The 22,276-nt window shown below is 43.4% G+C and overlaps 2 protein-coding genes across 8 annotated transcripts; both read right to left on the bottom strand.

Annotated features, from left to right (window-relative positions):
* Positions 1 to 634: 634 nt before the first annotated feature.
* On the bottom strand, positions 635 to 16,002 carry rusc1 (RUN and SH3 domain containing 1). 6 transcript variants are annotated; one of them, XM_034208030.1, is made up of 13 exons: positions 15,883 to 16,002; positions 11,056 to 14,405; positions 8,042 to 8,881; positions 6,872 to 6,994; positions 6,685 to 6,761; positions 6,489 to 6,506; positions 6,083 to 6,257; positions 5,646 to 5,751; positions 5,467 to 5,513; positions 4,507 to 5,009; positions 4,194 to 4,423; positions 3,862 to 4,023; positions 635 to 3,109 (listed from the first exon to the last, which is right to left on the bottom strand). In XM_034208030.1, the coding sequence occupies exons 2-13, from the start codon at positions 14,276 to 14,278 to the stop codon at positions 2,941 to 2,943; spliced, it is 5,673 nt and encodes a 1,890-aa protein (XP_034063921.1). In that variant the 5' UTR covers positions 14,279 to 14,405; positions 15,883 to 16,002; the 3' UTR covers positions 635 to 2,940. The 6 variants fall into 6 exon arrangements, 4 of the variants coding, with proteins under 4 accessions (XP_034063921.1, XP_034063924.1, XP_034063922.1 ...); XM_034208033.1 differs by lacking the exon at positions 8,042 to 8,881; XM_034208031.1 differs by lacking the exon at positions 6,489 to 6,506 and having other exon boundaries at positions 2,941 to 3,109.
* A 516-nt stretch (positions 16,003 to 16,518) lies between these two features.
* On the bottom strand, positions 16,519 to 20,692 carry fdps (farnesyl diphosphate synthase (farnesyl pyrophosphate synthetase, dimethylallyltranstransferase, geranyltranstransferase)). 2 transcript variants are annotated; one of them, XM_034208011.1, is made up of 10 exons: positions 20,490 to 20,692; positions 19,912 to 20,067; positions 19,679 to 19,819; positions 19,043 to 19,123; positions 18,797 to 18,919; positions 18,632 to 18,720; positions 18,469 to 18,541; positions 18,297 to 18,374; positions 18,062 to 18,196; positions 16,519 to 17,301 (listed from the first exon to the last, which is right to left on the bottom strand). In XM_034208011.1, the coding sequence occupies exons 1-10, from the start codon at positions 20,490 to 20,492 to the stop codon at positions 17,101 to 17,103; spliced, it is 1,080 nt and encodes a 359-aa protein (XP_034063902.1). In that variant the 5' UTR covers positions 20,493 to 20,692; the 3' UTR covers positions 16,519 to 17,100. The 2 variants fall into 2 exon arrangements, with proteins under 2 accessions (XP_034063902.1, XP_034063901.1); XM_034208010.1 differs by lacking the exon at positions 20,490 to 20,692 and having other exon boundaries at positions 19,912 to 20,465.
* Between the last annotated feature and the right edge of the window lie 1,584 nt (positions 20,693 to 22,276).

Raw genomic sequence — 22,276 nt, 5'->3', positions numbered from 1 at the left:
GGTCCCCATGAGGGGAATCATTCATTTTAGGGTGAAGACTTGGTTAGGGTTAGGATTAGGGTAAGGGTTAGGGTTAGGCATGTGTTGGTTATGGTTAGGATAAGTCTCCAGGAAATGCATGTAAGTCAATGTAATGTCCCCTGAAGTGATGTATACATGGTATGTGTGTATATGTGTGTGTGTGATGGGAAGTTACTGCAGTGATTTTAATCAGCTTGAGCTAACAGTGCTATCTAGTGGTGTTAGGTTGTATATCTCACTCAGTGTTGTCCTCCATAATGACCCACAATGGAGGACGTTATCAAAAGGCCCACGGTTACAAGATGGGGGAGGGCTGCAGCTCACTCCCGAGATTTATTCTCCTCTTTACGCCCTTCACCACATCCGAGTGCATCCTGGGATTTTTTTATCTGAGCAAAGCAGTAATATAAAATCACCTCTAGTGTGTAATCAGATATTTAAAGTGTTTTACAGAGTCTCTACACACACACACACATGCAGGTCGTTTCTGTCACATTTCAGATAGCACCGATTACAGGACATGTTTTCCATGATGGTTTAACATAAAAACTCTGTTTGAAAGGCTTGAAACATACATTTAAGTGCTAAATTATGACTCAAACAGCTGCCCATGTTTGGTTTATACTGATCTTTTTATTTGGTGTATTTACAAACAAGCACATGCAGGAGGTGGACAGTGACTGACACTAAGGGGCACTGAACTATATGCAATAGTAGGACACAGGAATGTCTACGGGCTACATGACACCAGAGAGAAAGAGGAGGAGAGGGAGGTACACATATCATTGTTACAAACACACACGCATACAGGTGAAAGTGCAGGATGTGCAGACACACCAATGTGCTCACACTCATCTCTGCTTTCACTGCTGTGTGCACGCTCACACACACAAGCTCATACACACATAAATAACCCAGATAGATAGAGAGACACTAGATGGGTCAGATAGAGCTTTTCCTTTCAGGAACCTCCAGATCAATAAATAGAACATCCAATCATTTTTAACAGCTTTCAAACAAATGCATTTAGACCAGAATCTAAAAAAATAAACAAAACCAAAAAGATGAACACAATTTAATGTGTCAGCTGATTCTTATTTCTTGTAAACATCTAGGTATTATCCGTTTGTTGGCATTTTATTGTGATCATAAGTTACACGTTATGAGCACTAGTTCGACTTAATGCAACGAGATGTCATGCTACATGGCATTGACACGATAACACTAGGAAACTTTGAAGAACTGAGCTTTCCCTGATTGATCTATAGCAAAGACACATTCCTAATGAATTAATTAGAGGTCCTTTAGTGTCAGCCAGACCGGTTAAATCTCTTTTATATATTTAAGCTTTTTTTTTTTGGCTTTAGGTGTCAGCATCAAATCGAAACCATGACTTTAAAAACAAACGTTGTACATTGAACCATATGCATAGTAATCTATGCAGAATCTAGAGAATAACTAATGACACAAAGCAATGTGTTTCAACATTAGAATCAACACTTACACCACTACCACTATCATTAATATCAATGATTATGATGAGCAAACATGGTGGGGGGAGGGTGAAGACAAATACCAAAGCTGAGGTATGAGGTGAAGACCAGCCACCAAACCTGCAGACTTTACAGAAGCAGTCATGAGTTACACACATCTGGGATGTTCTCACTGCATTAAGTCTAAGGTCAGATAGTGTTAAACAAGAGCTGAGCAAAGTGTTGTGAAGCGTTTACTCGGACATTACATTTTGGACGAGTTGAGTTTGGCTAGAGATTGCTGTAGCCAAATATTATCTTCTAGAACTGTGTGATATTTTCTGGCATTCACTCAGAGCATTCATGGCACATTACAATGCATTTAGTGTTTAAGGTATGAGGATAAATCTAATAATGTATGAATATGATGTCACAATAACAGCAATAGATGAAGCACACATAAGGGAAGATACTGGATTTCATACTTAAAACAAACACATATACCGTTTTTTTGGCATGTATGACAACCACTTAATGTATGTGTGAAGTTGCAGATGTAAAGATAAAGTATTTTAATAATTTACTTCCTCAATGTGGCCACAGTATTAAGCTGCTGCTTGTGTTTTACTATCTGCCTTCTCTTGTTCATCGTTCTTTCTATCTATCTTGGTAATATCAATCTTATTTTATATACCCTTATATATATATATATTTTGTATGTATATTTATACAGTCATATATAGTAGCAGAAACATGTCAAACACACATGAACCAGGCGATAAAGGTGAGAGGTCAATAGGGGTGAAAGGTCAATAGAACACAGATCTACACAGCTACAATTCACTACATTACTACGCAGTATGCAACAGGAGCTACGGCCCTCTACTCTCACATGCTTTCTCCTCTCGACAACCTGCCAGCCGCCACTATCTTCAAGATGTTAAAGTGGCTACTACCAGGCTGTCGGATTGCCTTCTGACGGCGGGCAGACGCTGATCTGAAAGCTCTTAAATCTGCGAATAGTTGATTGCCCTGTGATCATTTTCAGATCAGTGGCTGACACGGAAGGCAGGCATTGAGAAAAAGACATTTTAAAGGGATACTTCACTTCAAGATCAAAGGTTTTTTAGTATGAAATGGTCTAGATTTGACTTGAGTCATTTTTTCACACCATCTACTGCATTCCTGCTGCTATCATCCATTAGTTTAATGCTACCAAACTAGATGGATTGTGATGGGGGGGGAAACTCCCATATGTTCATAAAAGGAGAGAGCTGCAGATTGCTCCTGATGCACGTAAAGCAGAGCAGATGGTGTTCTGCACTCAAACCGAGCAAGCGTGAAATATCCCTTTCAGAGTAGTGGAGCCTCACCATAACCTCTCGCCTAAAATATTTTTTTCTTGGTTTTTTCTTATTGATGGAGTGCAGCAGTAATGGCACTGAGGTCACATGATGAGGGAGGTGTAGCCGATAGGTACCATCCCCTCTTTGTCTCCCTGACGACAGCGGATCCAGTCCTGATCAACTCCTCCCAACACCACCAGTTCCTCCCCTTTGCAGAAGCTGAGCTCCGACCCTCTTCCAGCAGAGTGATCACACAGCGTTCGCACCGACCTGAGGACACACCGCAGAGAACTTCTCAGCCAACATTGCTTACATATACACCGACCACAAACATTAACGTCATCCACAACATATGATTTATCTGAATCTTGGATGAGTCACAATGCAGGGTATCTGGTGAGTCACCAATCAAAATCTTTAAAAAAGGACAGAAAATATAGAAGCAGCTATTCTGGTGTCTCTTACACCCACTGGTGTTCTTGGATGGGGAAATAACTTGAGAAATGCCATAAGAAATTCAGGTGGGTTTCATTTATTGAAGCTCATATTCAAGTTTAACCTTTTTGTAATGCCACACCCATGCAGATATGTTTCTTTCCATCTTTTAATTTTTATATTAAACTGATGCTTTAACATGAGGCCAATCAATACTTTTTTTTTTAAATCCCAGAACATTACGGCCAAAAATGTGATATTATTTTTGAATTAGAGTGGCACCCAGGTAGTTCACCTTGTAGAGCAGTAATGCCCTGTAATGAGGCTGGGTCCTTACTACAGTGGCCTGGGTCTTGAATCTGGGTTTATGTCATCCCCAATTTCCCCCGTCCCCTCTCAAACTAATCTTGAAATATGTTGTGCTGACACAGAAATTGAGAATGTGATCCCCCAAATCTATGAATGAATTGGTGAGTTCAACCCCAAATGCATGGAAATGTAAAAGAGTTATTTTCAAAGCTTTTAAAAAGTAACTCAACAAAACACATAAGCCCACCCTAATAACAATCACTAAATGTATTTTGTACCTGAGTGGTCTGGGTCTGTCGTTCATCTCCAGTGTCTCAAGCTCTTTCTCTGACGCTCTCTCTACCTGGGGCTCCGGGGCCGTCGTTATTATCGGGGTGGAGTTGCTGCTCACCATTCGGGTCAGAGCAGTGACTCCAGGAGCCAGCCACTGAGAGGGACGCCTGCACAGACAGACAGACACACAGAAGACGAGAGGAGTGTAGAAACAGTGAGGAAGAGAGAGAGAGAGTGGGACAGGAGGGCAGAGAGGAATTACATAGAGTTGTCATCCAAGTTCTTACTGTCTCTCCATTTTAGGATGAATTTAAAAAGGACAGTGCATGTTGCTAACCTGGTTGGTGGGGTTTGACCTGGTGGGCTGCTGAGGCTTTTAGAGGCTCCAAAGATCCGCCCCAGACGCCAGGGAACCGAAGCACCACTGCTGACCGGAGCAAAGTCACTCTCTGCATGAAGTTCTGGCAGATCCATCCTCATCTCCTCCTTTTTCAGGTTCAGCTCAGACAGGTTATGGCTCATTCTGCCTCCCCAGCGCATCACAGCCCCCCATCCCTGCTGGATCACCTATGATAAACAGAAATGTCAGCCCTGCAGGATCACACAAAACATATTTAACTTCAAACTCGGAACAGCATGAAGGGGAGTACCTGTCCAGCCTGCTGAGTGAAGCTGTCCTCCTCAGAATTAGGAGGGGGCAGGTCTCCAATATTTGTCTCCTGCACCCACAACAGCTGAGGACTTGTCTGTGCGTAAGTGGCCGAAGCGTTTGTGGGTGCAGCGCTGCATTGTGTCGACTCCCCTGGCCCTCCATTCATTGGGCTACTCAATGGTGACGATTTTTGTTTTGCTGCTCGTTGTTCTGAGCTTCGAAAGTCTACATCCGAGAGGCTTTCCATATATCTGCAGCCTGCTGTTTTGGATTGGGACCCCTCTTTTGAAAGCTTAATTCCTGCATCCTGACAAGGTGGACTGGGGATGTCTGGACTGTGACTGTCTGCCTCTAAATGATGGTGCTGGAAGAGCAGGTCCAGGTTAAAGGTCAGCAGGCTGAGAGGCTGCAGCACAAGGAGCAGCTCCTCGAACAGAGGCTGGCAGGCGGTCAGCGACAGACGCATGATGGAGTTGGGCCGGTAATATGTCTCCAGCACATCTGAGAGGAAGAGAGATTGTTGAAATAATCTATATTATATGATCATGTGCTGTAAGCCATGCTCATGAGTTTCATCATTTAGTGTATCTAAAGAGACCTTTGTACCATGAATGTACACATGTCTGTTTGCAACGTGATATAGGATCTTGTAACATGTCATTGTAGAAGGTCCAAAGGTATAGTGCTGTGTAAACTAAAAAGAAGTGTATAAAACCTGTACGATTACTGTTATTCTTTAGACAGACACATATACTCTTGGCGGACTTGACGCAAGTATTCTGGCTCTTATACTGTTGTAAAACAAATAATAATTCCTTCAATCAGCAGCGTGTCTGTGTTTCTATTTTGTTATACATTTGGTTATGTCTTGAGTGTCTAAGGTTTCGGATTCCATGACAAGATCACTGTTACACACAAGCATGCTCACAAGAATGAGAGGGAAGTGATGGAAACTTACCACTGCAAGACTGAAGGTGAGACAGCCAGAAATCAAGAAGCTTTGTACTAGAAGAAAACATTGAGAGAAAAGGAAAACTGATGATGCATTTGAAATACAGTATAAAAAATGAATTTACAGATTTGAGCACTTTGCATGCCAACAGAGGATACAAGAGAGGATAAGAAGCCAGTACTTACTTGAGTAGGCCAAGGAGGAATGCGTTGAACCGGTGTTTGCTCTGTCTGAGCTGAGGCAGCTCTCCAATTCGAACTTGTAGGTTGAACAACGCTTGTGTTTTCGGACCTTGAAATTAGTCGAGAGGAAAAAGAGAACATTTATATAAAAGAGAGCGAGAAAGATCAGGGGATCAACAGACACATCTATTGAGGCAAGCAAAACATTGCAGTGAAACTTGGCACTCATAGGCCAATCGATATCTGCATTCTGTTGTTCACTTCAGCATTTTAGACGCTACAATCAACAAGTATTGAATGATGTGTGGGAAAATGAGAGCCGGACAAAACCCAGGGCTTATTATTATCAACCAGGGGAAAAAAGCAAGACACAATTCATACCAATTCCACAATATCCAAGTCTATAAATGCTAATTTTCCTAGGATTCGTAGAGTGGTACCTGGCTTGGTTGATGCCTGGACCAAACCCCAGGCTGAATTTGGCCTCCTGCCTGCAATCAGGTCACTCTGATGAGGTTTCAAGCCATCGGTCAGCAAGCTGTGCAGTGCAGGGCAGAGGCACTGCAGCACCAGACGGCCCAGAGAAGGATTTATAGTGCTGTCTCCTGATAAAGCCTGAGGACGGGAGAGGAGAGGGAGGGAGAGGAAGAAGATGACGTGCAGTGATAGGGAGGGACAAGGGAATGGAAGAGAAAGAATGACTCAAGAGAGAGGGAGGAGAGAAGAAATAGGACAAATGAATGGGGGTCAGTATGATGTGATGAGACATGATTTAGGGGATTGGAGTTAGTTTATAAAGAGAGTCTTGAGTCTACAAGATTGGGTTATCTAAAGATATTCTAGTACCTTGTTAACTGAGAGAGACTGAGGAGAGACAGAGCAAAATATTTAGAGTCAGAACAAGAAGGAAGGGAGGGAAAGTATTTTCAATGATAAACAAATCAATATGTTTCATCACCAAGAGTGAAGTACACATTGATTGATAGTTAAACAAACAACTTGTTTATGTTATTCAAAATATGTAAATTCAGCTGTGACTGACCTTCTGAACTACAGTCCGAGAAGAGCTGAACTGGGCCAAGATGGCTTCCACTGCCACACTGACGGCACTGACCAGAGCTGGAGGGAAGAACAATACGTTACAGTTAATATGTAGGAGATATGGACATATATCAAGGACAAAGACACACAGTTCGACAGGTGAACACACACACGGATGAAAGGCACACCTTTTTTTTCCTGCAGGCACAGAGAGGACAGGCCCAGACCTCTCATTGGATGCTTCACATCTTCGCCCATCCAGGATGCCTCTGTCCTCTGAACAGAGCCAGCGAATGAGACACTGCGAACAGCTGACAGCAACAGCAGAAGAGCAATTACTTACTGTAATTTGTATAAAAGAATACAAATTCAACAGATTAAAAAAAGATGAGTCACAACAGAGAGCAATACCAAAACTAGAATATTAGTGTTAGTAGAAGCCATTAAGCAATGAGAAGAATTTGAGCAGGCAAATAAAAGCAGATGGTACTACTGACGGAAAACAGTGTGTGAGGACATCCTATAAATATTGGTTTACTGGTATTAGCTTTCAACATCTGTAAAAACAACTTTCTGTATGTCAAAGGGATAAACAGATTCCCATGCATTAGTCTTGACTCACATTCAAACAATACACTCATACATACTTAATATAAGCAAACATAGGAGGAACCTCTGAGCGTGGCGGGAAACAGTTGTTGAAGCTCAGTCAGGTTGTATACAATTACACATAATGTATAAAGGGCAGGTGTTGTGTCCAGTGTAATGTTCATATAAATAGATTTATATAAACCAGTTATATAAATACAGACTATCATTTAATGAACAAGATGCAGTGAATCTTAAAACATGTACTTTAAAATGCCTTCAATCTACACATACAAGGAAAACATGTTAACTCAATTTCACAACATCATGGACTAGTTACTTGGGTTGTGCCTGGCATGTAATGTATGTTTACATTTCAACACATCGTGCATAAAACAAAAACAACATGGAGACTGACCGGACGAGACAGACACAAAGACAGACAGACGGACAGACAGAGGAAGACAAAGAAAGAAAGTGATGATAGTGACTCCAGACAGGAAGAACTGTCACTCCATTGAAGGCCCTTTGCAGATTTGAAAGGACAGTGAAGATGTGTCAGATGACCTGCAGGGAGCTACCTTCTGATGCAGCCACAGTTCTTTCAAATCTGCAAATCCCTCGGGTCGCAACAAAAGTGTTAGGGACACTATATCCAGGTCAGAAACAGACAGTAAGAAAGACAGACGGACGTGCTTGCAAGCAAGATGTCAGACAAATAGAAAGAGAGCTTAAGACGTGGGGAGAGAGAAGAGAGAGAGAAATCTTACTCGCCACGTGTGACTGCGGAGGAGCCTGGTAGAGTTTTGGGGGAAGGGGGGGCGCCCTTGGCGGTATAGGAGGGTAAAGGTTTGGATAGTATAGGGGAGCAGCGAGGGCAGGCAAGGTGTGAGAGCGGGGGAAAAGCGGGGAGCTGAGGCGGAAGCCTGCAGTGCCTGGGGGGGGGGCTCCGGGGCGATGGGGAGGGGAGAGGGCACCGATAGGGGAGAGACGAGGAGGGGCTCCCCTGTGCAGAGGGCAGTTTTTAGGGTGGTACAGGTAATATGTAGGGAGAGGAGGAAGCTCTTTGGACGTCCTGGCCTTGTTTCTGTTGTCTGTGTGAGAGTGTGGGCGCTTTTCTGAATGCAGCGAATCGAATGCGTTGATACTGTTTGAATACGTCATCATAACATCTATGTTCTTATATGGGGTGGTGCAGCCTGGGGCCACTGTGGTGCCACTATCAGGTGTGTCTGACTTAACGTGTGTGCCTGAGTTACTGCAGTATAGGGAGTCAAAATGACAGGGAGAGTCAGACACAAAGTCCCTCTGTGTGTTAAAGATAGTCCCATAATCACAAGGAGAGTCTACACTAACATCATCCAGGGATTCAAAATTAAAGCCGAAGCTCATGTCAGTGCCAGAATCATCTCTGTGGATACAAGCTGAGCTGGCAGCAGGGGGGGTCGGTGTGTTGCAGTATTTGTCTTTGGATTCCCTGCCTGCATGGCTGTGGGGTCTGGGATCTGCAAAGGGCTGGGCGTTACAGTAGCCTGGATGATAGGAAGGGAGGGCAGTGTGCAGGAAGTAGGGTTGGGAGGACTGGGCGAGGGACAGTGGTGGGGAGGAAACTACTTATTAAAAAAGCCAAAAATTGGAGCAGGAGTCAGGGTGGAGAGGGCAGGCGAACAAGCAAAGCGGTATGAAGGAGCAAAGCGGAGCAATGGACAAACAATGGAAACAACAGAATGGGATGGATAGGTGAGAAAAACAGGGTATCAAGATAAAAGTAAAAAAATAAATGTGGCAGAGAAATGGGAAGGAGAGAGAGATGTCGAAAATGTTAGTGTCTGTCGAGAGAAAAATGCACATGAGTGTATTCCAGCAGATATCGTCATCATGTAACATCATGCAGTAATGCAGAATTCAAACAGTTGATTGACAGTTACACATGAGAGTCAATGGAGTTGATTTATGAAGAGCAATAACCACAGTCTATCATTTAAAACGATTTAACACAACAGGAAATGATACCCTGGCCATAAAAGGATAACTGTTGAGCAGTTGTGCAGCTGCACGGTAGAAATACTCAGCATGTCAATCAGCCACTCATTCACCAATGACAGCATCATTAAAATGTCACCATCAATCACAAAGGTCCATCATATTTCAATGTGAGGTTTACTTTACAGCATCTGCTTTCACTTTCTTTTCATACTTGAATTTGAGAGTTCACAGCACAGTGTTTTAAACGTTACTGCAGTGCGTGCCATCATCACCTCTGGATCACCTTCCTCTCTATGCCTGTCTGTCTTTCTCTTCTATATCTTTCGTTTTTTACATCCTTTTGCTTCCCCACCACCCCTCCCCTCTCCAGCAGCAAAGCATACAGTGTAATGCTGAGTCAGTCAACAGATAGCAGAGTTCTGCCCGTTCCTGCTCAATCACCATCTGCCTCTCTATGGATATTCAGAGACTGTAGCAACAACCGTTTTCATTACCTTCACTTACCTGTAACAGACTCCTAAGTTATGAGTTACAAAATCAGCTAAAAAAACAATCATACCTTTGTTAGACTTGAGCTGTCTTTGAACTGCAACACATGATACTTCCTATTTTTCTGGCACTGGCTCTCAGGCATTGGTCCATGTGCTAAGATCCACCCCTTGGGCTCTTAAAGGTGTACACACCTATTTCTGGCTTGTTGCAGTGGTTTTAGAGGGAAACTCCTGCAGCATAAAACTCATTAGTAATTCAGCATTTTTTTATAACAATTAAGCAAATATAAAGTCTGAAATAATGTTAGAGTTCTTGTAAAATCAGAGAGGTAATTTTACTTTAAAAATGTGAAGCCGATTGGGGAAGAATATGAGCAATTGAAATCCAACATACACCCTTTCAAACTATCTCATTCTTAGTTTTTATGTAGTATACTGCAGCACTGCATGAGATAAGTAACTTGATCTTAGCTATCTGTGCCACTCTAGGGAGCGAGGGTGGGTGCGGGGTTTGGGAGCGGCGAGACAGGAGAGGTAGCAAGAGGAAAGCATCCCAAGTTGATGGGATGGACAACCAGTAAAGAGGCAGAGGTAACAAATACAAAAATATTTAAGAAATAAACTAAAAGAATGCAAAAAGAAGATTAAGGTAAAAAAATAAAGGGGGGAAGAAAGTGGAGAGCTCAGTGGGCGCTCCATAATCCCCCTCATTGGTCTGAAGAGCAGATGAATAATTAAATAAGGCAGTGATGACATCACACTTTGATAACGAGTGCAGGAAAGACTGGCTGGAAAGTGTCCAACTTCCTCTTTCTCCTCATATTACGCTCACTCCCCTCACTGTCTGTATCCCTGCATCTCTCATTGGTGGTCTTTTTCCCTCTGCAGCTTCACTCCCACTGTCTTGTTCACTTCACGCCTGCAATCACCTTCTGTTTATCCCTTGTCAACATGTATCCATCACACATCATCCTTTCTGTGACTCATGCTTGTCCTTCATCTCGATGCTCTCGTTCCAAAAGCTACATATTTTCAATAAATGAGTCAACTCTTGCTTTTCTGATTTGTTCTATTGTACTGTCCAAGGTTGTAATTTGTGCATTACAGAAAAGCGATCAAGTCTTTTCTCCATCTTTTTCTTTTCATCATCTGTCCATTCCAGATTAGTTGTGTTGTTAACATTTTTTATTTGACGTGTTTATTTTCTCCCTCACCCACACACACACCCATGCAGACCTTCTCCCCTATATCATTGAATTCAGCTGCCCTTTTATTAGCACTTGCATCATTTTGGTTATAATACTCACCTGTGGTTCTTGTTTCAAGAGTCCTTCCTCCATCGGCTCGTCCCCGCACCTCAACTTCCAACACCACCTTTTCCTCCTCTTCTTCTTTTCCTTCGTTCTCCTCCCTCTTGACTCCTTCAACCTCCCACTCTCTGCCCGTGGTCCACAGGCTGCTGTCACTGACCGAGCAGCCAATCTTCTGTATTGGGCACAGCTCGGGTTGTCTACCCTCCTCGTCAGCTCTCTGGAGCATTTCCTTCAGAGCGGCCATTGAAGTGAGGGCTGGTGGCGGCTGCATGAAGAAGGCCTGAGCCTGAGAAGTGTATTCCCATTCGTTGCCGTCTCCGCCTGCCATCTGTCGTCTCCACCTCAGGTTGTACAGGATGTCTGCATCTGGAGTGATAATGTTTGGGTCAGGGTCCGGATCAGTGATCACCTTTGTTTGCAGGAAGGTGCTCTTGTTGCCGTTACGAAGCTCTTTAAAAGTCGTGACATGTGGAGCTGAACCTGGAGATGACCCCGATGAGCTGAGCTTCTTTTGACTTTCCACGTGAGATTTTCTCATTGCAAGGGGTGGAAGCTTTGGTGGGCCTTCACATTCAGGTGTGAACGCTATTAGCCAATCAAATCGATCAGGCTGTGCAGAGTTAGCCACAAGAGTGCTCACTTTGTGGGATGGCACAGATGGGGGGATTGGGGGTAAAGGACGAGGAGGAGGTGGAGGGGGAGGTGAATCTAGCTCCTCTGCAGAATACCGGTAAGAGTCAAAGCTAATATTGTTTGCTTTAGTTTCATGTGTATTGCTAAAACCAGTGCTGTAATAGGGGTCGGAGGTCAGACCGCAGCTCCTCTTCTTCCTCCTCGCCATCTCAGTGAACGAGGTGGTTCGTTGTGTGCTCTCCGCTTCCTTGTTGGTTTCTTGAGCTATATATGCTATTCGATCTCCATCTAACTTGCCTCTGCTGCTCCATCCATCTCTATAACAATCCTTTTCCACCTCCCTCTCATTTAATCTGAACTCATAAGAATCCCCACACCTGGACGAGATATCATGATCTCCTTCATCCTCTAACCCTCCAACGCAAACACTGAGCTCTGGGCTGAGTTTGAGAAGCTCCGCTTGGGTCACTCCAGCAAGCATCAACAGCTTATGAATCTCTACATCTAGTACATGGAAGGATGGGGGAGAGGGCAGGACAGGTGGAGGCGGAGGTGGTATGGCAGGGGGAGATGAGGAGGAGATTGAGATAACTGGCGGGGGAGGCAGAGGTGGGGGACGTGTGGTAGGCGGAGGGAGGGAAAGGGGGGTGCTTTCCTGTAGGGCCTGAAGAGCAGCGAGCCGCTGTGCCTCCTTCCTGGCAAGGTGACGCTTCCTAGGGGGAGGAATGGGAGGAGTTGGGGTGGGGAGTGATGGAGGCGGAGAAGGGGTGGTGTAAAGAGTGAAGTAAGGGACAGGTTTAGAAGTTGGGAGGGGAGGAATGGAGGGTGGAGATGGAGGTAGGGGTTTCTCACATCTAAAAGTAGTGAAAGTGGGGGACGAGGAGTTAGGGGAGAAAGTAGACAGGGTGGGAGAGGTGGAGACAGCCATGGAAGTCGTCTCCCTGCTGATATTGATGTAGGTGTGGAGGTCAGAGCTCACGCTGGCATGACGCGCTGGGGGTTTGGGGGGTCTCGGTGGCGGGCCGACAGGAGAAGAAGTGAGGGAATCAGGAAGGAGAGGGTCCTCACAGTCTGAAGGAGCCGTAAGATCAACCCCTGCATCTGAAAACTCCTGAGAGTCTCCCATCGCTCCTCTGCCGCTTTTATACAACTTCCAGGTAATGTCGATGTTGCCCATTTCATCCATTACATCTGAGAGATCTTGCTCCTCAAGATCCCCAAGATCAAATCCCTTCTCGTGGAGTTTGGCGATGTAAGCCAGTTTTACTTCCCTGTTCACCTTCTCCAGGTGGTCCAGGTGGTCTAGTCGATCCTTCAGAACATCCCAGTGTTGCTCCCCCTCAAGGTCCCAACGAGCCACTTGGATCACCTGGCTGAAGCGCTCCATTTTCCCAAACTCCCCTACTGACTCAAGAAAGTCAAGCAAACCTAGTTTGTTGACCTCTGAATCACCTTTGACTCCTAAGTAGTCTGGAGAAGGGGAGTCCAGGGCAGAGGGGTAACCCTCATCTGGGGAGCACGGGGGAATTGGGGAGTGTGACGTCAGGATGAAGGGGTTGCAGTTAAGAGGAAGGGATGGGGGTGAACGCGCAGGAGGCTTGCATTCAGGGGCTAGTGGGAGAGAGTGGTCTTTGGGGGACAGAGCGAGGGACAGATTATCTTCGTCGTGGGAAGAGCAGATGGAGGCGGATTGATCTGCACAGTCAGACTCCAGATCAGAGCAGGAGCTGATGGAAGTGGAGGACGAGGAGGTGGAGGAGGAGAGCGAGAACTCCAGTAAGGAGGGGGGACAGTCACAGCACGAGGGGACCAGGGTGTCATCATCATCATCGTCGTCAGCCTCATCTTCATCATCATCAATATCAATATCCCCACTGTCTTCATCGTCATCTTCTTCCTCTACTTTGACATTTTTCTTGTTGTCCAGATCAGCGCTAGCGTCTGCGTTCTTGCCTTCGTTTTCCAGAGTGGCAGCAGGGCGGGCGGAGGCCTCCAGCTGGGCCTGCGCTTGTGACGGAGGCTGAGACGGCTCCTTGGCTCCTTTCCCATCCTGCCTCTGTGGCAAGGGGGCCGGAGGAGGCGGTAGCTTCAGTTGCTGTCGGATAGAGATGGTGTTGTTGTTGTTGTGGTTATGGTTAAACATGCTGTTGTTGTCCTGCGGGGAGCGGCCATCGCAGCACAGACACGGGAGGCTCGGCTCGTTGCAGTTCGTGTCAAGAGGGAGAACGGAGGGAAGTGGAGGTGGAGCGGCCGCTGGTGCAATTTTGGCTGCGGCAGATGCACGAGTCTTGGGTTTGGGCTTAGCTGTTTTGGAGATGGTGGGGCCTTGTTGGCTCAACCTTTGCGAGACAAACCTGGGCTGGGTGACCGGTGCTCGAGGCTGCACCCCAACCCTGGTCCTGGTGGCTGCAACAGGGGTTTTGGTAACTCGGCGTGGGGAGGCCGCGGCGATCGTGTTCATGTTCTTATCCTCCCTCTGAAAACCGGGGCCGTGAGACTTCAGTCCAGCCACGGTATTGGTCCGCCTGCTGACGTCAAAGCGCCGCGGCTTTGGAGGCTGAGAGGAGCTGCTAGAGGACTGCATGGTTGGAAAGGGACTTTTAAGTATTCTCTGATATTTTTGTTGCTATAGAAACAAGTGTTGAAAAGGCAGGACGGATCCAAACAATGACGCGCGGTGACGGTCACATCTTGGCTTGACTCCCAAGATCCTGTAACATCAAAGGAGGGGAGACACACAGTGAATAACGACTAGCAGCAAAATTCTTCTCTACAAACGTAGACCGTTTTCTTGCTCTTAACACGTTTTCACCAAAGTCTTTGAAGTTTAAACCCACCATCTGGACTATTCATTAAAACGATTGCTTTTGTGCTTTTTGTTTTATAATTATCTCAGCCCAATTCCTGGGAGGATACAACAACAATCATATGAACACAAACTGTCTTACACACAGCACTGTAGAAAAGAAAAAGGATCAACACAAAAGGATTATAATCAAACTAATATAAATAGTAAATAAAAAAACAGACAGAAAAGGAATCAGCAACTATATTGATTTTCAATTAATCTTTTAAGTCAAATATTCACTGGTTCCAACTTCTCAAATGTGAATACTCGTATGTGTTTGGACTCTTTTATGAAAGAAAACTGCACATAACAGAACATTTAGATCATCGGTCGGACTAAACAAGAGATTTTTATTTTTTGTAAATATTCAGATGCCTAGTTACACCTACACCTAGTTACAAATTGCTCAGTTACACCAATACTTGAAAATGTCCATATGTTTTTTAGGGTGCATGTTTGCCTCAATATGCTGTCTCCCTGGCATTCAAATTCAGAAAACAGTCACCCACAAATATTAAGAATCCCCATGATAATAATTGTCAGCTAATTCCTCGCTTAATAACTGTCACTCATAATCTTCATCAGTCATGTTCAGCTCCACTGAGCACTGATTATCATGATTTATACTATCCATCTGTGCCAGCCCTTCCTTACAAGTTAACAAGAGGCCTAGGATGTAGATCAAAAGAAATAACGTTAAAAAAAAAAACACAGTACCTGAAGCAATGACTTAAAATGTAACTGGAGCATGAAATAATCTAGCAGCAGCTCTGAACAACACTGAGTCTGCCTTTTTAAAACCCACCAAAGCTATTACTCATATATTCCTCCACAGTGCCCTTCACATCAGTGAGGAATATAAATCACTCTAGTAAGCTAGCACTAGGCCTTCGTCGGAATGAACATTGTAGCCAACAAAGCCACGAAATAAAACAAAAATAACAGTAAATGTACATATGTAAGTTAACCCGTTCACAGTATTTACCCCATGCATTTATTGATCCAACAGAGCTGATGGAGACAGGGAGGAGGAGGGGGGGGAGGAGGGGTACCTCCATCCGCATCGCCCTCATATAGCCCACAGGCCCCTACTATTTCTCAAATATCACACATAATATTAAGATTGCAGTTAAAACCGATGATAATAATAATATGTTTTGTCTCAAAAATATGCGTTAAATGTCACTGCTAATAGCGGAATGCATGTTCCTTGATACGCAGGCTCCGTGTGGAAATAGCAGCTTTCGCTAATCCGACCACACTATGCAGGTTTATTAGAAAACATATTATTTGTTTAAAGATATGTATATAGAATGACACAATATACGGACTCGACTCACAGTCAGATTCAGGTAAAGATGGATGAAGGTCTCCATCTCGTCGCGCTCGCTCACATCCCAGTCCGTGTGAAAGTGACTCTCTCCGACGGCAGCCTCAGCATGTCTTCTCGCGAGCGTCCGACAAACCATCGCCCCCACCCCCCTCCCAACCCAACCCAACCAGACCCCACCCCTCACTTGGCTTATCATCACATTCAATTTATCTTATGTCATTTTCAGCTTCAAGTCCTTCAAATTATTAGTTTTGAGGTGAAGAGCCTCATTTTCCTGTGACATCATCCTATCTGCAGCTCATCCATGTATTTATTAATCTGCTTTAAGGAAATTAACTAACATACAATCCTCCTCACATATCCCAACTACTGCTTCTAGTCGTGATTGTAACCATCTATTAATGTGTCAACTATATTCTTGATCAATCTAATAATAATGTCAAAAATCCCCACTATATTCACCCCATTATTGAATTACTATCATACATGGAAAAATAAGCATTGTCATTTTTGTAAAATAAATGGCTGAAACATTGAATAGATAATCAAAACAATATATTTCATATAAGTATTGTATATATATTATTGAAACAATTTACAGTTTTTTGCTTTACAATCATCAAAAACATGTAATAGAAAGAAATATAGTCTTCACATTATTATTTATTTAAAGATATAACATTCAGTTCAGTACAGATTTTACAGCAGCAATATGAAAATATATGGAATTAGAAAGATGCCCTTTGACAAGAGTGCATCTGCTGTCATAAATGTACTGTTACTTGTAGTCCCTAAGCAACAAATACATCTGTATTTAAACAATTAAAACTATTTCTACTCTGATATGTTTCTCTATCCTGCTCTGCACTCAACAGTGCACACTTCTATGAATGCTACAGCATATGTGAATCATTTCACATTCTTCAATCTACAGGTTTCTTCAATAGAGAAAACAACACACTGTTGATTATGCATTGCGTTCAATAAATAGGTAGCATGGACCAAAAGAGGCAGGCTGTTTAATGACAGTCACAACCAGATATCTACAAACAGCCGCCACGATAAGAAACTGCCTGCAGGATTTTTAAGAGCTGTTCGGGTCATGCTGATCGGAGTCAGCCTTGTCCTTGACGAACCCTCTTTAATAATGGCGAGGAGTTAATCTGAGCGTCATGGACAAACCCAAAATGAGCCCAGGCTCATACATCTGACACTGTTTGTGCTCTCACTTGTTCCTCTTGTATATTTTCTTAGCAAAGTTGAGGAAGACTGAGTGGGGAAGGTTTTGAGCGTGACACGCGATGAGTTTCTGTAGCCGCTGGTAGCTCTCTTCCTCATATTTGTGGTACAAAGCTGGCATTTGCAGGGTGTTGTACAGAGCTTTGACCTGCTCCACACAGGCATCATCATGTTGCGCGTAACATACCTACAAGAGGAGAGGAAGACAGATTTAGGTTTTGCACATCATCTTCAAGAAAGCAACTCAGATAGAACTTTTTTAAACGTTTGTGTCGGGGGCCACATCCTACAGGGAAGAGTTCAGAGGTCAGAACCATAGAAAACATAGTTTCTTTGTTCTAGCACATTATTACAATAAGTCATGTTTTTATGTACGTTTTAATAAATATTTGTATCTATTGCAGAGAAGCAATTCTGTTTGTTTGAATTGTTACATTAGGTATTATGACCTGTTTTTATTTTATTAGACATAGGGAGTATTAAAAGATTTGTAAGAAGGGACACTTATATAGTCACACAGTTCTGCATTTCTATCTTTTAAAACACCATTTTACTACACTTACTTGAAGAATTACCAATTTTCTTATGGTGGTATATTTTGCGTTAATAACATTTAATCAAAAGGAGAATTTGAGAATCTGTCGACTAGTAATTGATTGAATTTAAATGTACAGTTCTGAGATGTAATTATATCATTGTATTTTATCTGTTGCATATACTAACCAAATGTTAAGTATTTATGCATACTTCTTATAATTTTGTGATGGAAATAGGGAGTAAACCCACCGAGTGAATTCATGGTAGGCCTACATTATAGTGAAATACCACACTTTAAAATGTATGGGCTGGCAATAAATTCCCTGCAATTATATCTAACCATAGTTTGAATACAAGTTATTTGGATATATAAAAGTGTTAAAACAGAGGGTTGTTATCTAAAGTCCCACCTCGAGCTCTGCTCTCTGTTCAGCAGTCATTATTTCCAGGGCTGTCACCACCAGCCAGCTGCATTTATTATCCTGGATGTCAGTACCAATCTTTCCGGTCACAGCAGGGTCTCCGTAACAGTCCAAGTAGTCATCCTGCAAATGATACACATAGGGTGGTTATCAACACTGAATAGTCTGATGCAAATGATTCAATACGTGACGGGAAAGAGGGATGACGTGTTTAAGGAATTACCTGTATTTGAAAGAACTCTCCCATCTCAAGTAAGATGTGTTTGGCATTATTGTGTTCCTCCTCACTCTCAATTCCTGCCTGAAAAAGTAAGGTGAAGTAGTTAAGAAAAATATTTGATTGATACTACTCTGTTTCATTTGTACACACGACAAAAGTAAAGAAACAAACTCACCATGTACATTGAAGCTGCTACTGGGAGATAAAATGAGTAAAAGGCCGTCTTGTATTTTACAATAGCTTTGTATCTGAAAGACAAGAACAGAATCAAATATTCACATTTACTTTTGGAAGCAACATCCTTCTCTGAACATTTATTTACTGATTTTCTTCACTACCTTGCCATTGTAAATCTGCTGAGGTCAATCTGACCAGGGGGGGCCGTCATGAGGTCCAGAGCTTGACCGAGCTCGGTCTGGAAAGAGGTCTGAAACAGCGGTAACATGCAGTAAGAACAATGTGTCAATGTGTAGGCCTGTTTAATCAATCCGGACGTAAAGTACCTCAGTAAATAGCTCCAATAAGTGGACGTAGTAGGGCTGCTCCCGGCAATGTCTGCGCAGAAGTCTGTAGATCGTCGCTTCCAAGAGAAACGAATCATTGATGGCATCCAGACCAATCCCATCCTTCAAAACAAACACGCATGATTCACCTGAGATACTGAGCACACCATTAATAGTGGAAAATGAATAATCACATATCAACAAACAAGGCGTTTGAGTATCTTTTTGTAAAATATAAAGCCTCACCTTTTTGTACCAGCAGGGTTGTCCTCTCCGAGTCACAGATCCATCCATCATATCATCTGCCACCAGGAAAAATGCCTGAAGCTGCGAGCAAAAGAGACACAGTCGTAACACTTTCCTAATGACCGAGAGAACGTAACACCCTGGCAAAGTGTCATCACAGCAGTCAGTCTGAGTCTGTGCTTGTTGTGATGACACATTAGGAGCCCATAAGAGCTTTACTTTCCTACAACCCCCCCACAACTGTGTAACCTTGATCATGTGGAGCTCAGGTCTGAATAAAGTATTAAACAAATGACATGGTTAAAGATATTGTGAATTCATTGTTTTAAGGTGTAATGAACCACCGTGTTTTATTCCATATTTCTTATACCAGTTTTCTTTTGCCAGACCTCTTTTACTTACACTTGACAAGATAAAGGCTCCAATACACAGGCTCAACTTTAAAGCATAAGGCTGACTGTATTTTGTATATTTCTTATTTTATGTTATTACTTCTGATGCAATTGTAAGTGTTGTAAAGTCCTGTTTTTCATTGCATCTTAGTTTATTTAGTTTTTTTGGTGCACATCCTAAATGTACTTTTTACGTTTTTAAATGTAAGGTTTATTGTAAGAAAAACACAAAACATCTATTTACCAACTCAATGCACCATCCCACAACCAGGGCCCTCTGCACGGTCTCCTGTGTGAGCTCAGTGGGCGGGAGTAGCTCCCTCAGTGAGCCAATCACAGACAGGCCTCGGTTCCTCTTGCCTCCAGGGGAGTTGTACACCAAAACCTAAGAGGAAAACAGGCGCAGGTAGGATCAAAATGAAGTAGCAGTCCACTCATGCACCTGTCAGAGGAAACAAAGCATGACACCATACATACCTCTCTTAACCTGCTGAGTGCGTCAGCCAGCGCCGGGTCAGATAAGTCCCTCTCTGAAAGCTCCGTCACCAGCTCGTCAAACTGGGCTTCAAACAACTGAGGGTCCGACAGCAACGCCTTTTTGCTGCTGTGCGTCCCATTGCAAATGCTGTCTCCCTGGATAGACGAGGTGCACAGCAAAGCAGATGTGGTTTTTAATTTGAACGGAGAGACCTCGCGCCACATTGTGCGGAATATTTGAGGGGCATTAATGACCAAGCTACGCAGACGTCTCATTCCCAACCTGCTAAATGTCATCTCTAACTGTGAACAAGCGGTTCCGGTTTTAATTATAACAACATAACGTTAAACTTGTTCCGGTTGAAGAAAACTATCAAGCCGGCGGTTATCTCCATGGTCTCTTAGCCCACTAAGCTCATAAACAAGAGCCAGGATTACTATTATTAGCTAAAGTTGGTTTCCCTATCATGAAAAGAAGCGTTAGCTGACATTATGTTCATGCATCCAGCCTGTGAACAAAGCTAGCTATAAATTGCCAAATTAAATATTTTTGGAGTCAAACATATGCCTTTTCATACCATAATGATTACTGTCCTGTTGTCCCGTATTGTGAAGTACTCGAACGCTTATTAGTTTATCTTCTGTTTCTTCGTCTTGCTTTTAAACTGAAGACAGTGAACGTCTCCTCAGACCAGGATGTGCAGGTTGTAGTTCGCTGTCACGTTGCAGTCCGTTTTAATATAAAGCGCCAGAACTAAATTCCCCAACATCCATTGCGAGAACTCGAATGGTGCATGTGGGCGTGAACTTTGGAAGGCTCCATTTGACATTGAGCGTTTTGATTGGCCAGTGCAATCGAACCAGGATGGGTTTTTCCACTGGTTTCCAATAGGATTACAGAAGAGGTGGAGCCAAGGTGGAGTGGGGAGATTTGTGAAGCTAGAGGTGAGCCTATATAGTAAGTCAGCGTAAACGATCTCCAATGGAGCCGGACATCCGTTTGTGTGTGTGTGTGTGTGTGTGTGTGTGTGTGTGTGTGTGTGTGTGTACATGCCAGTTGAAACAGTGAACGATCGCTATTGTGTACTTATGGTATTACATGTCACTTGTTAAACACTTTTATCCAAAGCGACTTACATACTCAATACTGTGGGAAATCCCAACAGGAGCAATTTGGGGTGAAGTGTTTTGCCGAGGGACACAACGACATGCTGACTGCAGTGGGGTTTGAACCTGTGACCCCTTGATCCGAACACCAACACTCAACCCACTGCACCACACGCCTATTATACAAAAATATTATAGGAGCACAGAAACAGTGTTCAAATTCTGCTTTTATCAACTTATGTTGGTTGTGCTTACCTTGCAAAGTAATGTTATAAGTGTCAAAGGAATGTTTTAATGTAAATATTAATGATATTATTGTAGCGTGTCCAAGTTAATAATTATGTCAGTTATCAGATGTGCACAGTTTAGTACATTTGTAAAGTTATTTAGGCAATGTTGTTTGTGGGAGTTAGTGAGAGACCGCCCCTTCCAGGTGTGTGTGTGTGTGTGTGTGTGTGTGTGTGTGTGTGTGTGTGTGTGTGTGTGTGTGTGTGTGTGTGTGTGTGTGTGTGTGTGTGTGTGTGTGTGTGTGTGTGTGTGTGTGTGTGTGTGTGTGTGTGTGTGTGTGTGTGTGTGTGTGTGTGTGTGTGTGTGTGTGTGTGTGTGTGTGTGTGTGTGTGTGTGTGTGTGTGTGTGTGTGTGTGTGTGTGTGTGTGGTTTCCGGTGTGTGGAGGGAGTACAAGACGGTAGGAGTTGTGTTCGAGTGTGGGGAAAAGTAATAATGAGTGTTATTGATTGGTTCTGTACGGCGTGGCTGTGGCCGTCAATAGGCCTACCAGAAAATAAAGAGAACGTTTTCGACATTGAAGGCTCGTGATCTGTGATTTTGAATAGCGGTGAACGCTACAATATGAACAGGCTCGTGCTTGGCCCATTGGTATTGTTTGTTTATTTATTTTTTAAATTAACTAGCAACGCCGTGCTGTCATATAGCAACTGCTAAGCTACTGCAGCAAAACAATCCTGGCGCCGCCCATGCTGCCTGCCCACATATCTGATCTAATCATAGTAACGTGTGTTGGGGGAAATAATTATTTAAAGTTATTTAATAATTGTGACATTTATTTTACTTTTCGATGGATGAATGATGCTCAAAGTGAGGGGGCAAAGAATACAACTGAGGGGGCAATGCCCCCTTTTGCCCCCTTGTGGCGCCGGGCCCGAGATAGAGTAGAAAAGTGGGGAAAAAACGCTAATAAGAACCCATACAAAATTAACCCTACAATGTTGTATAAGATTTACAAAACATCAACATAAG

Source organism: Gymnodraco acuticeps, unplaced genomic scaffold, assembly GCF_902827175.1.
Source record: "Gymnodraco acuticeps unplaced genomic scaffold, fGymAcu1.1, whole genome shotgun sequence".
NCBI classification, from domain to species: Eukaryota; Metazoa; Chordata; class Actinopteri; order Perciformes; family Bathydraconidae; genus Gymnodraco; species Gymnodraco acuticeps.
This window is presented reverse-complemented; position numbering and strand designations above follow the sequence as displayed.

What these genes read in the sequence shown, in the direction of transcription:
- rusc1 (XM_034208030.1), bottom strand. Translation starts at nt 14,278, where the DNA reads ATGCAGTCCTCTAGCAGCTCCTCTCAGCCTCCAAAGCCGCGGCGCTTT. An exon ending in TCACTCAGCAGGCTGGACAG is followed by an intron (nt 4,424 to 4,506) that starts GTACTCCCCTTC and finishes TGTTTATCATAG; the next exon opens with GTGATCCAGCAGGGATGGGG. An exon ending in GACAGACCCAGACCACTCAG is followed by an intron (nt 3,110 to 3,861) that starts GTACAAAATACA and finishes GTGTGTCCTCAG; the next exon opens with GTCGGTGCGAACGCTGTGTG.
- fdps (XM_034208010.1), bottom strand. Translation starts at nt 20,208, where the DNA reads ATGACATTTAGCAGGTTGGGAATGAGACGTCTGCGTAGCTTGGTCATT. An exon ending in GAGAGTTCTTTCAAATACAG is followed by an intron (nt 18,197 to 18,296) that starts GTAATTCCTTAA and finishes TATCATTTGCAG; the next exon opens with GATGACTACTTGGACTGTTA. An exon ending in AACAGAGAGCAGAGCTCGAG is followed by an intron (nt 17,302 to 18,061) that starts GTGGGACTTTAG and finishes CTCCTCTTGTAG; the next exon opens with GTATGTTACGCGCAACATGA.